The sequence below is a fragment of the Bos indicus genome, chromosome 22 (assembly GCF_029378745.1).
Source record: "Bos indicus isolate NIAB-ARS_2022 breed Sahiwal x Tharparkar chromosome 22, NIAB-ARS_B.indTharparkar_mat_pri_1.0, whole genome shotgun sequence".
In the NCBI taxonomy this organism is placed as follows: Eukaryota; Metazoa; Chordata; class Mammalia; order Artiodactyla; family Bovidae; genus Bos; species Bos indicus.
The window spans coordinates 19,162,979-19,180,571 of NC_091781.1; the positions used below are offsets into that span (position 1 = coordinate 19,162,979).

At 39.8% G+C, this 17,593-nt stretch overlaps 1 protein-coding gene across 6 annotated transcripts in view; it reads right to left on the reverse strand.

The window, feature by feature from the left end:
- GRM7 (glutamate metabotropic receptor 7) overlaps positions 1-17,593 on the reverse strand; it is a 935,735-nt gene that overhangs the window by 639,568 nt on the left and 278,574 nt on the right. For 5 of the 6 annotated variants that reach the window (XR_011562970.1, XM_070776293.1, XM_070776292.1 and 2 more), the window contains exon 2: positions 5,134-5,350. Coding sequence is in view for 5 of the 6 variants with exons in the window: in XM_070776293.1 (XP_070632394.1) it covers positions 5,134-5,350 (217 nt within the window). In the remaining variant the exon portion in view is untranslated. The remainder of the gene's footprint in view (positions 1-5,133; positions 5,351-17,593) is intronic. The other variant, XM_070776295.1, reaches the window with a different exon arrangement.

Below are 17,593 nucleotides of genomic sequence, written 5' to 3' on the forward strand. Positions count from 1 at the left end.
AGGATATAAGTTATGTGACTCACAAATCAAATATTTATATATTCTAAAAATTATATATCATAAGGTTTTCCTCTACATGCCATTTTACCCCCAATAAAGGCAAGCAGAAAATACAACTGTTCATTCTTTTCTCTTTCCTTAGCAAATATTTACTGAATGATTTCTATATGTCAAAAATTAGGCTAGATGATAGGGTTCCGAGGCAAAGCCCTTGACCTCATAGAGGTTACAGTCAGGTGGGAAAGATCGGTAACACAGCCCATGAAAGAAAGCATTGCATCTGTGAGGGAGGGCAGAGCAAGGGATCCTCTAATGATAACCAAATCCTACAATGAACAAATCCAACTTGTTCTTGAAGTAAAAAAAAAGAAACCTGAAGGCTGAATAATAGTTTACTAATAGGCAGTTAAATCTTCTAGTTATTCTAGGTAAAACTATTGTAGGTCAAGAGAAAGTTCTAAATTAAAAAGTCTACACATGTATACCTGTGGCGGATTCATTTTGATATTTGGCAAAACTAATACAATTATGTAAAGTTTAAAAATAAAAAAAAAAGTCTAGAAGGCAATGGCACCCCACTCCAGTACTCTTGCCTGGAAAATCCCATGGAAGGAGGAGCCTGGTAGGCTGCAGTTCATGGGGTCGCTAGAGTTGGACACGCCTGAGCGACTTCACTTTCACTTTTCACTCTCATGCATTGGAGAAGGAAATGGCAACCCACTCCAGTGTTCTTTCCTGGAGAATCCCAGGGAAGGGGAAGCCTGGTAGGCTGCCGTCTATGGGGTCGCACAGAGTTGGACACGACTGAAGCGACTTAGCAGCAGCAGAGTTTACCTAATAATTATAAGACCAGCTGAAATAATTAAGTGACTAGCATGAACTACCAAAGGATAGTTCAAATATTCTTTCTGGTTTGGAAAAGTTGATATGTCTCATGACACCATGGCAGTAATGGAGCGTGACTATTTCTGTCACATTATGAAGCAGTGGTCATGAGATTCCCCTGAAAATTGTGACAAACTAGAGTAGTTATATGTGATGTCCTTACTCTCATAATCCTTGACCCAAATTTGGTTCAAAAGCTCTGGACTATATTACTGCCTTACACAATCATAAGCACTTCTTTTGACCCTCACTGAGAAAAGAAGTCTTTATTTCTAATTTACACTACTTATTTTATTATGCTGACCTGAATTTTAAAGCACATTGGGAGTGAATAGGCTCTCATTCTGTGTGATATTAAGCAATAAATTGCTTTTGTTGATATTGCATGTGCAGCCATTCAAATAAACAGGGCAATTTATGCAAATATAACTGTTTTACAAAAATCTCATCATCTGAGAAAATCATGTTACAGTCCTCTCTGAAAGTTCAACAAGGAGCAACTTCCATGCATATTTAAATATCCCATGACTATACATGAGAGGACAATTATTAAGGTCTTCTCTGGCAGCTTAGAGAAACTGTATATAAACTTTCATGTCCCAGACAAATTAGATGGCCCCTTGTTGAAGGACAGCTTTCTTTTCTGACATTGTCTTGAATTGTTCTATTAGTCTAACAAAGGAGCACGTACCCGTGCTATGCCTACATGCATGGTGAGGATCCTTTAGGATCCAGTTTTATAAGTAGCCTTTGCTTAAAGACTTAAGCCTAAAGTTTGGAACTGAAACACTTTAAAACAGTGCAACTTTTACAGACACTTATAAAGAAGAACCACAATATTCAAACTATTTGAAAGAATGGAAGTAACTCCTGGGAACCTTCCAGCAGAACACAGAAACATTATCCTTGAGCTTACGCTTGCTCTCTCCACTTACCCTCACATACCCACAAATACACACACCTACCACATGAATAGGTCAACCTGAATAGCTCACTTCCTTTTCTTGGTATGCTTCTTATACAATGAAAGCATATTAGTAAGAATAGCAACTCAGCTGTATTTCATACACACACAGACACATACACACACACACATACATACATAACCTTTGAGTTATGACTAAAGGGAAGTGTTATCTACCACGCCAGTTATTTTCAATCTTTTCAAACTCAAGAATAACTTCAATAACTTCACTGATTTATAAGAAACTAGTGTGGAACACTAATAATTAGGCATCATTGGGTGTTGTGTTTCCCATACAGGATTTAATTTATCTTATTCTTATTAATCTCATTCTCTATAACAGGAATCTGAGACTTGGAAAGTTCAATTACGTGTCAAACATTACACAGAATACAAGTGATGGAAATCATTATCCAAATCCATGTCTTTCTGATACCTTTGCATTAGCTTATCGTTAGTGGTAGTATGCCACACTACCTCTCCTTACACACACTTTGACTTGTGTCTTTCTAGAGGATCAAGTTCTAGAACTAGCACAGAAAAAAAGTAAACACTGAAAATTACCCTTGAAAGTTACCTAAAATTCCCTAAGAATGTATACTTTCCTGAAGTTTCAATAGGGCACATTTTTATAATCCTTTTTCTTATACTCTGAATTAGAATATATTGTTGTTCCTCTGAATGCCAGAGAAGGTAGCTGGAGTCTTCTTACAAGTCGTGGAAAATGAATATTTACCTCTATATACTGGAATCACCTTTGGGTTGGCAACGTGCTCACAATATGAGCAGCCCGCAGAAGTGACACCCACCTAAGAAATGATGGAATCATGCTTCCCATCTCACATTTTTTTCCTAAGAAATACACATATTGAGTGAGCAGGCTTATCACACACCACTTCAGTTATAAGTTTCCCTCCTCTTTTTTCCTCCTTTCTTGGGGAGAAAGGAGGGAGTTGAATGCTGGGGTGTCTGTTAAGCACACAAATGAATTTACTTAAATTCATTGTACATATGGTATGGTTCCAATGAAATTTAATATAAATGCATGTCAACTGTCATAATGAAGAAGAACTTATTGCAAGACATCACTTGAACTCACAGTGTTTTCTGGCATTTCTGCAGCTGGCTTTTTGGTTACCCTCATACCCAAATTCAAAGGCTTTCAGATTGAAGGGTTTTATCCTAAATGGCTGCCAATAATTTTATTTTGAGCTGGGTCATTTCAATGTATGATTAGCTAAAATGATAAGCTGGGGAGTTCAGGTCATATTACAAGGTCCTTTCCTTTGTGAAGAGTCAGATACAGCAGACTTTGTATATATAAAGTTTTCACCAAGTGACACCAAGTATAAACAACCATTGGAAACTCAGCACTGACCTGACTATAGAATACAGACTTTTATAAAGGCCAACATTTGTCTTGATCCTGTCCTTTACTAAACAATCAACATGATTTTGGCCTTTTGAACACTGCACATTTTGCAGCAAAGTGGGTAGTACCCTTTGCTTTGTCCAGTACAAAGTTCAGTATTAAATTTGAGATTCACCTGTGGAAATTCTGTAGGACAAGATGGTATCTGAACTTTATTTCTGAGCTTTATCTTACTACTTTACCCATATTTTCTCTTCATTTTATTCTACCTATTGGTTATTATGCCCATATTTTAGATATGCCTTTAAGTCAGCCTCTAACATTATTTTCGTTAAAGCAGAAGTCAAAGAAACAAAGAAAGAAAGAAATGCATAGTTATCAAAAGTGGTTAGGCTGTTCTCAAAAGAGTCATGAATTCAGCTGTTAATGAGTCTTATAAATCACAGCATGGAAGACACAAGGCCAGAGTTAAGACTTATTTCTTAATCAGAAAGTTTCCCACTGAATCACTCCAGAAATGTTTCCCTTAGAAACAGTGTAGCTGGGAGTACAACAGTGACTCAGAAAGACACATTCTCTTTTAGAGTCTATGGGGCAAGAGAGAAAACGACAGCAACAACAAATTATGCTAACTGGTGATAACTGGTGTGGAAGAGGTCACTAGAAACACAAGACCAAACTGACAGAACCCAGAAGCTGTTGTATACACGTGTGTATGGACCTAGAAATGGCATTAGGGATGAACCCTGTAAATCATTAGGAGCTATGCAGTCAAAGGTGCTGAGAGTAACAGGATTTCAGCCAGAAGGAAGAGTATAATCACCCAGCCCTCCAGTGACATTTTCAGATGAGACATAATGATAAGGCTCTGAGTAAGAAGCACAAGATTCATAAAGAAGTCATGGCTCCCTTCTTTCAGCAGCCATGTACAGACACACCATCCATATGCTGGAGCATCGTATATCTGAGGACATAGACTGAAAGTCAAATGCTCCAAGCCATGTCTTCAGGATTTATGGCATCTATCCTCATGAAAAGAACCTCTGTTTCTACTGCTCTGTTTGTTGGCCTTACAGTTAGTTAACTATTCTGATAAATGACAGTTTGGATAATATCCTTACCACCAAAACCAAGGACCAGACTTTAGCCTAAAAACTTTTTAGGAATATCGAAGCATGCAATTTTTAAAAAAAAATCTATATTTACTAGATTCAACATTTCCATATGGGGAAGCCAGCAGATGCATTGTCACGATTCTTAAGTTTGAAGATTATGTCTCATTTTTACAAAATCCGTCAAACATTTGAACCCGTTACCTTCCATTTTGAGTTTAATAAGCAAACATAAAAGAACCTTCTCCAAATGCTTTCTAATAGAACTGTCTCAAAAGAATCTACAGTTTCAAAGGATATCTAAGTACACTCTACTGCCTGGATAATTCATTTAATTTGTTTTGGCCAAGTCATTCAGAGCCCTTACCATCACTCACCTTCAAAGCCCAGTGTGACTGTAATTGGGTTTTCATAATTTAAGCAAGTCTCTTCATTTTGGAGAGGGGCAAAGAGAAGGGGCACATGAAGAGGCATATTCAGCCACATTTGCTTATTTTCCTTAGAGATAATCTAATCCACACTACCAGCTATTGCACAGAAGTCAGACAGCAATTTTAGTACCTATTATTTTCTCTCTACTTCTTCCACTTTTAAGGCATTTCAGTTTCACATCTTTGAAAATATTATCTTCCAAATCACAACGTGCTATAAATGAGGACTCTGTAGATTCGCTTCACCGGCAATGGGGAATGTGAAGGTAGGAACAGGGTTATGGTCAACAGTGTTCACTAATGGTGGAAAGAAGCCTAAAGCCACAGACATTTAGAGAGGTCATCTTGATCACTGTGATCTCATCCTACCTGCCTCTTTGGAAATCTGGGTGAAGGATTCCACACCTTTCTCTCCGTAACTTCCTTCCGATGCGAGAGTAGACACGTAATTCCAACCCAGGGCCTTCACGATGTCTACCATGGCCTGGGCTTGAAAGGAATCGGGAGGGACCACACGAGAGAAGAAATCATAGCGTCGGTCATCACTTAACTCGGGTGCCGTCGATGCATAACTAATCTGGGGGATCTGAAAAGACAAGAAAGCACTACATGAGGGCACCATCAAGATGGGAGAGTTTCATTTGTACTTACGACAATTTACTTAAAATACAGGTCTTGAGCTCCAGAGAGGATGTGTGCTTGCCAAACACTGCATGAAAGTGTAAACCACCTAAATGCAACCAAATGCATCTATTTTTGTGTTATGACCTTTTATTTTTCTCCTCTTGGAGAAAGGAATGGGAATGGAGTGGGAATTACTTACATCATGGTGGTTAAGAGAAAAAATATATAACCATTCTAACATTGTGAATAATGCTTTAGTTACTATACACTAATACAAACAAAAGACAGGACAGCCTATCTGGTATATAAAGGTTGATTTATTTGACACATCTTGAGAATGTTTGTGGATGTAATTAGCTATCTAACATTGACTGAGTGCTGATCACCTGTGAGGAAATATCTAAGCAAGCTTCATGTGTTATTTATTTTTCATAAGAACATTATGAAGTAGATCACTAATGCCCTAAGACCAAGGCAAGAGGGTTCCCTGCCCCACCATCACTTCAATGGCTTATGCACTTTGGAAGGCCTTTCTCAAAATTTTTTTAGCTTCCATTTGGATGCTGAGAGAGGCTGACAGTCTTGATTGAATGACAGTGACCTCTGATTCCTATTTTTTTCCCTTTGCAGAATTATCTGACCCTCAGCTTCACATGTGATTAACCAAATGTCTCAAGAATTCTAGAACTTGTGTCTATATGAGTCATCCTATACCAAGACCCTGGTTCCAAGAGTGCAGTCTAATGAACAGAATACTCCTCTTGGCTGGCAAAATATTTATGTCCCAGGATCATGTGAGATTGCAATACCTGAGTAGTCCTGATATAGTGATCTTAGTTAAAGCCAATTGTGCATAGAAAGAAGCCTAGAAAAAAATTGTTTACCTGGGATCACAAATACACTAGGGAAAGACCCGAAACAGCCATAGATGAGGAACATAGCTTAGGGTCTAACTCCAGGATCTCTAGGCTAGTTGTTTTTACAATGCAATACACTGCAGTTCTTTCTCTTAACAATAGCATGCAGTAGACCATGAAAGGTACAATTTACCTATCAGTAAGAATGACCAACTTCTACAAAACTCCAGTTGTAACTCTCCTAGGATTTATCCCTGCTGTAGCATAAGGTTATCTCATGTATCTAAAAACTGGTTTTGATATTTGCTCAAAGACCAACAGTCCAACTCTTTGCCCCAAAGACATCAAAGCTATACTCAAGTTATTTCTTTGAGCCCTGAAAATTCTACCCAGTACTAATGTATTTTTCTCCTTTGAGGGCATTTGGCCTAAAGCTTACCCATTTGCTATTGTTTAAAGCTGGTTACCACTTCTATAAAGCAAGTTTCTCCACCAACCTCTCTAGGTTAGCATTGTAGTCAGGTCTTGTCAGAGAAGGCAATGGCACCCCATTCCAGTACTCTTGCCTGGAAAATCCCATGGACGGAGGAGCCTGGTAGGCTGCAGTCCATGGGGTCACGAAGAGTCGGACACGACTGAGCGACTTCACTTTCACTTTCCACTTTCATGCATTGGAGAAGGAAATGGCAATCCACTCCAGTGTTCTTGCCTGGAGAATCCCAGGGGCAGGGAAGCCCAGTGGGTTGCCATCTATGCAGTCACACAGAGTCAGACACGACTGAAGTGACTTAGCAGGTCTTGTGGTCCTAACAGTATTGCATGCCTGATTAGTCACTAAGTCATGTCTGACTCTTTGAGACCCTATGGACTGTAGCCCTTCAGGCTCCTCTGTCCATGGGATTCTCCAGGCAAGAATACTGGAATGGGATGCCATTTCCTACTCCAGGGGATCTTCACTACTCAGGGATTAAACCTGTGTCTCCTGCATAGGCAGGTGGATTTTTTACCACTGAGCCACCTGGGATGGTGCCTGCAGCCATGAAATTAGAAGACGCTTACTCTTTGGAAGGAAAGTTATGATCAACCTAGACAGCATATTAAAAAGCAGAGACATTACTTTGCCAACAAAGGTCCATCTAGTCAAGGATATGGTTTTTCCAGATTAGAGTTGGACCATAAAGAAAGCTGACTGCCAAAGATTTGATGCTTTTGAACTGTGGTGTTGGAGAAGACTCTTGAGAGTCCCTTGGACTGCAAGGAGATCCAACCAGTCCATCATAAAGGAGATCAGTCCTGAGTGTTCATTGGAAGGACTGATATTGAAGCTGAAACTCCAATACTTTGGCCACATGATGCAAAGAACTGCCTCATTGGAAAAGAGCCTGATGCTGGGAAACACAACAGAGAATGAGATGATTGGATGGCATAACCGACTCAATGGACATGCTGCTGCTGCTGCTGCTGCTAAGTTGCTTCATTTGTGTCTGACTCTGTGCGACCCCAGAGATGGAGGCCCACCGGGCTCCGCCATCCCTGGTATTCTCCAGGCAAGAACACTGGAGTGGGTTGCCATTTCCTTCTCCAATGCATGAAAATGAAAAGTGAAAGTGAAGTTGCTCAGTCGTGTCCAACTCTTAGCGACCCCATGGACTACAGCCTACCAGGCTCCTCCATCCATGGGATTTTCTAGGCAAGAGTACTGGAGTGGGGTGCCATTGCAGTCTGGGTAAACTCCAGGAGTTGGTGATGGGCAAGGAGGCCTGGCATGCTACAGTCCATGGGGCCACAAAGAGTCAGACATGACTAAGCCTGAAATAAACTGAACTGAACCACTTGGGAATAGATGACCCACCCTTTCCCATGTGAAACTCCAGTACTTTGGCCACTCATGGGAAGAGTTGACTCACTGGAAAAGACTCTGATGCTGGGAGGGATTGGGGGCAAGAGGAGAAGGGGACGACAGAGGATGAGATGGCTGGATGGCATCACTGACTCGATGGACGTGAGTGATGCTATCCTGAGTGAACTCCAGGAGCTGGTGATGGACAGGGAGGCCTGGCGTGCTGTGATTCATGGGGTCGCAAAGAGTCGGACACGACTGAGCAACTGAACTGAACTGAACTTTCCCATGCAGCCGGTCCCTGATGCAGTTCTGATTTATGACCACTAGGAGCAGGCTCTCCATTTCTGCCTCAAAATCCAAAGCCAGTTTTGAGAAAGTCTCCAAGTCTCCTGATGGTCTTCATTTGAGTAATTTCTCAATTACAGGGGGAATGAAGGGCAATGGAAAGAAAATGGGATTTTGTATTTAGAATATATGGAACAGAAGCCTGATGTTTCTCTTCACTTGTGTTTACTGGGTATTTCACTTCATTGAGTTGGTTACATTATTAATTAGAATAAGATTGCATTGGAATAACAAATGGGGATTGCTTAGTGTTATTCCTGGAACAGTGTGGGCACTTATTACATGGGGTATCAACAATCAAATAGAGAAAATCATGTGTTTTCTTAATATATTTACCCATTTTCTACATTTGACTTCCCATTTTCTCTGTGACACACTAGCAAAAGCATTTCACTTACTGTCCTAAAAAATGTTTACATATTCCTAGTATTATTGCTTTAGAAATAATATTTAGTATTTATTTAAATCTTCATCATGTAACAGGAATATTCTAAAAGTTTAGAGAGGGATTTTGTTTTATTCATTTTTTTTGTTGAAATATAGCTTATTCACAATATCATGTTAGTTTCATATGTGTGAAGTGAATGTCACTCAGTTGTGTCTGACTCTTTGCAATCCCACGGACTATACAATCCATGGAATTCTCTGGGCCAGAATACTGGAGTGGGTAGCATTTCCCTTCTCCAGGGGATCTTCCCAACCCAGGGATCAAATCCAGGTCTTCTGCATTGCAGGTGGATTCTTTACAGCACAGTAGTTTAGATACACAAACATACACACACACCTATGTGTGCATATATAGGGTTTCCCTGTTGGCTCAGACAGTAAAGAATCTGCGTGCAATGCAGGAGACCATGGTTCAATTCCTGGGTCAGGAAGATGCCCTGGAGAAGGTAACGGCAACCCACTCCATTATTCTTTCCTGGAGAAATCTATGAACAGAAGATCCTGGCAGGCTACAGTCCATGGGATATACACACATAAATATATTCCTTTTCAGATTCTTTTCCCTTACAGATTAACACAAAATATTGAGTATAGCTCCCTGTGCTATGCAATAGGTCTTTGTTGGTTATCACTGAAAGTTCTATATGCATCCCCTTATCTAACCATCAGTAAACATTCTTCATTATACTTTTTATACTACACTAGGGCTTCCCTGGTGGCTCAGATGGTAAAGAATCTGCCTGCAATGCAAGAGATCTGGGTTTGATCCCTGGGTTAGGTTAGGAAGATCCCTTGCAGATGGAAATGCCTACCCGCTCTAGAATCCTTGCCTGGAGAATCCTTTAGGACAGAGGAGACAGTCTATGGTGTTGCAAAAAGTCCAATACGACTGAGTGACTAACATTTTCACTTCATGTCATACAATTATTAAATCATTTTATGAAAGAGGAAATTGAGCCTTAAAAATAGAATATAAGCTTGCTTCAGGTCACAAACTTGTAAGAAAGAGCCATATTCAAACTTAACCCAATGCAAACTTCTGAACTCTTAACTATTATACTTTGCTAAATTACTGCTAAAACTTATTAATAATAAGCATAAAAGAAGAAAGAGTAGTATATTAGTGGAGTGTAAGTCACGTTTCATGCACAGCACCTACTCTAGAGCCACTGAAAATAATCTTACAGGTCACTCTTAGACTATTGTTCAAACATTTTATTTAGGTGTCTTATTAAAGATTATACAGATATGTAAATAGATTGAGTATCCTATGTTTCATTGAGGGGTTATAAATTTTAAGTGAAAAAAATATCAACTGAATAAAGGCTTTGGGCAAAAATTAAAGGAAAGAAGGGGAGCAGCAAGAAAAATACTTTTCTTACAAGAAATAAAAAGAGAAGAAGCCAAGCATGGCAGTACAATTCCATCAATTTCAACTTGGGGAAATGCAAAATCTTTGTGTGGTTGCACAGATGACTTCCTTGCCAAAATCCCTTTCTACCTTTGAAGGAGGACTAATAAAGATACATCCACTCTCTACTTAAATTTGCATTTATGTAGCTGCTGTAAAACATTGCAGCTGTGAAATGCCTCCAACGCAAATGCATTTTCTAAACTTCACCCCAAATTTTAGTAATGACAATCCTAGTGTAGCAGATTTATTTCCTCAATACCCTTTGAAATGGTTGCTGTCTGTGGTTTATCCCTTTCATTACAAATAAGAAACACCTACTGGCTTAAGACTCACAGGGTTCCTTTACGATCACACATACACATCCTATATTCAGTTATACTTATTTGTATATTATACATATAATGATCCTAGAATAAGGAATGAATGAATAAACAGATATCATTTCTGAGATAAAAATATGGCCATATAAAGAAATTCCCAGCAGCAATAAGAGATGAAAAACAGTAAGAATGTATGTAATCTATAAAATATGCTATTACTTATCAACTGTTATTCTGTGTATGTAATTACCTGTTTTCAAACAAATGTTTAAGCCTACAAAATGTTTGAAGTGCTTATTATAACTGGTAGCTGAAACTGACCAAATTCTTACTAGTCATCTTTAGTGATTAACTGACACACTCCACTTGGTAAGATATACTTTCTTTTTCTGCTATAGAAACTCTACCCTGTTGCCAGTCTCCTTTAGAAATGCAGAACTAATCTTTTGATGAAGACAATTTAGTATAATCACACTTCTGCTATATAAAAATAATCCCATCTCCCTTTGAGCTTTCCTTTCTCTGATTTAAAAACCAAAAACACTTTTCATCTTTATCATAGAACTACATTTTCATCTCATTGTTATTCTTTACTTTTAATAAAAATTTGTCCATCACACAAAAATGGTTTTATTAATGATGAATGCCAAATCAGGTTAAAATCATCTCGTACCTCAAAGTTATCATTCAAAAATCTATGTAGAAGTCAATTTTCCTGACCCTTTTTAAACAGTGAAAGCCAAACAGTAAAAGAAATGAAAACCATAATCCTTCAAGTCATCACATGTAAAATTTCTCCAGTTTGTGTATTATTCTTAAAGGAGGAGAATAAAGGCCCAATTCACTCTATTTAACTTTTGAAATATTTATGCACATTTAAGGATTTCTATGATGGCTTCCCTCATGGCTCATACAGTAGAGAATCCGTCTGCAATGCAGGAGACCAGGGCTCGTTCCTTGGGTTGGGAAAATCCCATGGAGAAGGGACTGGCAACCCACTCCAATATTCTTCCCTGGAGAATCCCCATGGACAGAGGAGTCTGGCAGGCTACAGTCCATCGGGTTGCAAAAAGTTGGACACAACTGAGTGTCTAACACACACCAAGAATCTCTATAAATCTAAGAAATAGGTTAAGGGAAAAATACTTTCAAGATAGTTAAAATGGATATATAGATAACTTACATCTTCTCCACACTATAAAAAACTTGCAATTCATCAATATTTGTATCTCACCAACACAAGTGATTGGACTGCAAGGAGATCCAACCGGTCCATCCTAAAGGAAATCAGTCCTGAATATTTATTGGAAGGACTGATGCTGAAGCTGAAACTCCAATACTTTGGCCACCTGATGCAAAGAACTGACTCATTGGAAAATACCCTGATGCTGGGAAAGATTGAAGGCGGGAGGAGAAGGGGACTACAGAGGATGAGATGGTTGGATGGCATCACTGACTTGATGGACATGAATTTGGGTAAACTCCGGGAATTAGTGATGGACAGGGAGGCCTGGCGTGCTGCAGTCCATGGGGTTGCAAAGAGTCAGACATGACTGAGCAACTTAACTGAAGTGACTGAATACAAGTGATTATGTTGACTGAATTTAGGTAGACTGAAGGTGGAATCAAGTTTGCCAGGAGAAATATCAATAACCTCTGATAGGCAGATGATACCACCCTTATGGCAGAAGTGAAGAGGAACTAAAAAGCCTCTTGATGAAAGAGAAAGAGGAGAGTGAAAAAGTTGGCTTAAAGCTTAACATTCAAAAAACTAAGATCATGACATCTGGTCCCATCACTTCATGGCAAACAGATGGGGAAACAGTAAATAGTGGCAGACTTTATTTTCTTGGGCTCCAAAATCACCATAGCCATGAAATTAGAAGACCCTTGCTCCTTGGAAGAAAAGCTATGACCTACCTAGATAGCATATTAAAAAGCAGAGACATTACTTTGCCAACAAAGGTCTGTTTAGTTGAAGCTATGGTTTTTCCAGTAATCCTCTATGGATGTGAGAGTTGGACTATAAAGAAAGGTGCACACCAAAGAATTGATGCTTTTGGACTGTGGTGTTGGAGAAGACTCTTTCGAGTCCCTTGGACTGCAAGGAGATCCAACCAGTCCACCCTAAAGGAAATCAGTCCCGAATATTCATTTGAAGGACTGAAGCTCCTATACTTTGGCCACCTGATTCAAAGAACTGACTCATTGGAAAAGACCCTGATGCTGGGAAAGACTGAAAGAAGGAGGAGAAGTGGATGACAGAGGATGAGATGGTTGGATGGCATCACTGCCTCGATGGACATGAGTTTGAGCAAGCTCCAGGAGTTGGTGATGGAGAAGACTCTTGAGAGTCCCTTGGACTGCAAGGAGATCCAACCAGTCCATTCTGAAGAGATCAGCCCTGGGATCTCTTTGGAAGGAATGATGCTAAAGCTGAAACTCCAGTACTTTGGCCACCTCATGCGAAGAGTTGACTCACTGGAAAAGACTCTGATGCTGGGAGGGATTGGGGGCAAGAGGAGAAGAGGATGACAGAGGATGAGATGGCTGGATGGCATCGGTGACTCGATGGACGTGAGTCTCAGTGAACTCCGGGAGTTGATGATGGACAGGGAGGCCTGGCGTGCTGCAATTCATGGGGTCGCAAAGAGTCGGACACGACTGAGCGACTAATCTGATCTGATCTGAGCAACTGAACTGAAGGAATCTTCCAAAGTTAAATTCTATCCAATCAGTGGCACACACCAGTCACTAAGCGGCGCTCAAGGCTCCCCCCTAATCTCTCTCGTATTTGCCTAGAAAGCATGAATCAACTGACGGGTTATCTTAGAGCACTCGTTTTCTTTGATAACAAGTGTCACAACTTATTAAAATTATCTGTTTGTTGTTTGCATCTTTCCTGGAGTATACTGGCCCCTGTGGAGGGTAAAGACCTTCTTCATCATTTTATCACTACTAGATACACTGCACTGGGTATAGAATATGAACCTTATCATTATTTACTGAATGAAAGGGAAAGCCAGTAAAGTAATGAATGGAATTATCAGGAGGGAACAGAGTCGTTCATGCATAGGGTTGTTACTGCCATAGGGACCCTCAACACTTGTGAGTGGCCTTTGCCTGCAAGCAGTGGCTTTCAGGGGCAACGACAGTCACAGCAGCAAGCGCTGTTCTTATTCTTTCTTTTTCCTGGCACATTTTCCCCTTGGATTCCCCTCTTCATCACTGGAATATAGGATATGCTGACACAGACAGGGTTCAAAGATAAAGAGACCTAGGGAGTCACTTAGGGACTGTTCATTCTGTTTTTTTTTTTTTTTTTTCCCTCCTCTTATGTCTGAGACTGGACGACTCCAAGCAACATACACCACAGTACCCAGAGTTCAGGCTAACTCTGCAAGACAACCTTGCTATGAAGCACTTTCACTTTCCAAGTGTTGTCAAGATAGACTCCTTCTAAATTTAGTTTTATTCCATAATCACTCTAAAGGCAAAGGGATCCCATGGGCTTGGAAATACAATCCTGCAGTTATCATCTTAGTCTCAACATCTGTCAAAAACCCAAATCCAGATGTGGACCAGATTAGAATAATATAAATACTTTAAACATCCAAATTCTTCCTGCCAGGATTCTGACACAAATTTGATTGCCATCAAAAAAAGGAAATGCCTAAGTATTTATAAAAATGAAAGAACCATTGCATTTACACAGAAAGAAATCAAAGATCTGAAACTGTTTCACACATTTTGAGCTTCTTCTTGTTTATGCTATAAGGGAAGTGCTTATAACAAAGTCACCTGGGAACTTCTTACTTTTGGAAAAGTAAATGAGGTTTATGGTTCCATGTTCCTGGGGAATTTGCACAGTAAAGAAAGGCAATCTAAAATGTACTAACACTTGTTCCAGAGGGCAGTTTCCACAAAACTTGTAAAAGGCAATTTTTGGAAGTATCATGAGCAATTAAGATAATGCTTCAGTGTACCTATTGAGATATTAATGAACTCCCAGTGGGGCACTATTAAATTCACAGCTGGCAGTAATTCTACTCTTAGTTCTTATTAAACTTTATTGATATGGATCCCCCTGAAAAGGAAGAAATGGTGAAATAATCCTTTCAGGTTCATTCTTTGAAGCATCACTCTCCATGATTTATACGTATATCTTCCCTAGATAACACCTCTGCTCACATTAGGATGGGTGGGTTTCAATTCTGATTTTTGATAGTGTTCTTTATTTCAAAGTACTGAGGAATGACTAATACTTTTGAATGCATTTAAAGTCTGGAATCTCACTCAACTTTAAATTACTCATGACAGAGTTTATCATCAAATATTACAGCTCTTTTTCCTTTGCCTTTTATTTCTTTAATTGCATGACACCAAATACCTTCAATATTCTATAAGTGGTAGTAACCATCTTCTTGGAACCAAGTAATTTTATGCATAGATTGCAAGGCAAATAAGTCTAATGCATATTTCAATGGAGAAGGCAATGGCACTCCACTCCAGTACTCTTGCCTGGAAAATCCCATGGATGGAGGAGCCTGGTGGGCTACAGTCCATGGGGTCGCTAAGAGTCAGACACGACTGAGTGACTTCACTTTCACTTTTCACTTTCATGCATTGGAGAAGGAAATGGCAACCCACTCCAGTGTTCTTGCCTGGAGAATCCCAGGGACAGGGGAGCCTGGTGGGCTGCCATCTATGCTATCTATGGGGTCACACAGAGTCGGACACAACTGAAGTGACTTAGCAGCAGCAGCATATTTCAAAGAATGTTATTTTTATTATAGATTGATTAAATATCTGTTTACCAGGCTTTGGGGTATGCAGTACTTTACATATAGAATTCCATGGAATTCTGCAACACCCTATAATAGACACGTGCTTCCTAGGTGGCACAGTGGTAAAGAACCCACTGGCCAAGCAGGAGATGGGAGTTTGATCCCTGTGTCGGGAAGATCTCCTGGAGAAGGAAATGGCAACCCACTGCAGTATTCTTGCCTACAGAATCCCATGAACAGAGGAGCCTGGCAGGCTACCGTCCAGGTCGTCCAGTTCGGGTCTTCCAGTTCGGGTCATAAGAGTCAGACATGACTTAGTGACTAAACAATGTAACGGATACACATATTACCACAAATAGTGACTATTTTGCCTTCCACATCACTGAGTTCCTGTAGCTTGCATAGAGATGACCGTACAGAAGGGTCCACATGCTTTGTGTGACAAGAGCTGATCAACAAAAACACAGGATTCCTTTAGCTACATGGTTGACAGAGGGAATCACACATGATCCAGGCCAAGGTGAATGAACACGAGAGATGCAGTATTGAGGCAAGGTCAGAATTAACAGACAAAAGAAACATTCTTACCAAAATGTCTGAGAGATAATAATCTAAGCCTGTGGTTAGTGATGACAATGAAGATGATTTTGCTGGGGGAAAGGAGGAAAGCCTTCACATCTCACAGGTGGCAAATCTTAGAAACAAGACTGGAGATAAAACTTGTCTCTCCCCATTTCAAACACAAGATCAAGAGAAAACTGTAACTCCAGGGTGGTTTATAGCAGCCAAAACAGAAACACCTGGACCTGCCATCAGGTCAGACAAACTCTCCAGGATTATTTCTCTATCCATAAAATGAAGTTAATCAGACGGACCTAAGATGTACCTCAGGGAAAACATGACTTATTTCCAAATGAAAATGGTACATATCATAGTCACATACAGGGCTGTTCTGTCCGGTGCTATCTACTTAGATAGGCACTCTGGTTACAAGTGTGTGAGGGGTTGCACGTGTGTGTGTGTGTGTGTGTGTGTGTGTGTGTGTGTGTGTGTGTGTGTGTGTGTGTGCAGCATGTAAACGGGCTTTCTGAGGCCTTCTGTAGATTAGAGAAACACTTCTACCTATCTTTCCATAACATAAAATGACAATGGACAAAGCAAAATTTCCCTCCCAACATGGCACCACAGAAATCACTAGCATATATTTGAAGCAAAAAGAGAAGAAAAGCACAGAAATAACTGTTACAACCTTTCAGGGTTCATACTAATCTTACATGTCTATGAAATATTTCTTTCTGTCCAGTATTCCTATACACAATCATATATTAAGAAACAAAAAGTAATCAACATAAATACTTAGCATTTCTTAATACATTAGAAATGATCGTAGGTCTCTTTCGGCCTCTGAGGTTCAGATTTACACCTAGAGGTTTGGTTTCAAACCCAAAGGGCTGACTTTTTTTAAATTAATTATTTTAACTGGAGGGTAATTACTTTACATATTGTGATGGTTTTTGCCATATATCAACATGAATCAGCTAAGGGTGTGCATGTGTTGCCCCATCCTGAGCCCCCCTCCCACATCTCTCCCTAGCTTATCCCTCTAGGTTGTCCCAGAGCACTGACTTTGGGTGCCCTGCTTCATGCATCAAACTTTCACTGGCCATCTATTTTACATATGGTAATGTACCTGTTTCAATGCTAATCTCTCAAATCATCTCACCCTCGCCTTCTCCCACAGAGTCCAAAAGTCTGTTCTTTACCTGTGTTTCTTTTGCTGCCTTGCATATAGGATCATGGTTACTGTCTTTCTAAATTCTATATATATGTGTGTGTGTGTTAATATACAGTATTTGTGTTTCTCTTCTGACTTACTTCACTCTGTATAATAGGCTCCACTTCCATCCACCTCATTAGAATTGACTCACATGCATTCCTTTTTATAGCTCAGTAATATTCTATTGTGTATACGTACCATAGTTTCCTTATCCATTCATCTGCCGATGGACATCTGGGTTGCTTCCATGCCCTAGCTATTTTAAGGTGTTTCTCCAACGGATAAATGTCAAATCTCTACAGAATGACTTCTCTTGACCTTGGTACTACTGATGTCGGGGTCAGATAATTCTTTGTGTGGTAGGAAGAAGGGCCATCATGTGCAGTGTAGGCTATTCAGGAGTATCCCTGACCTC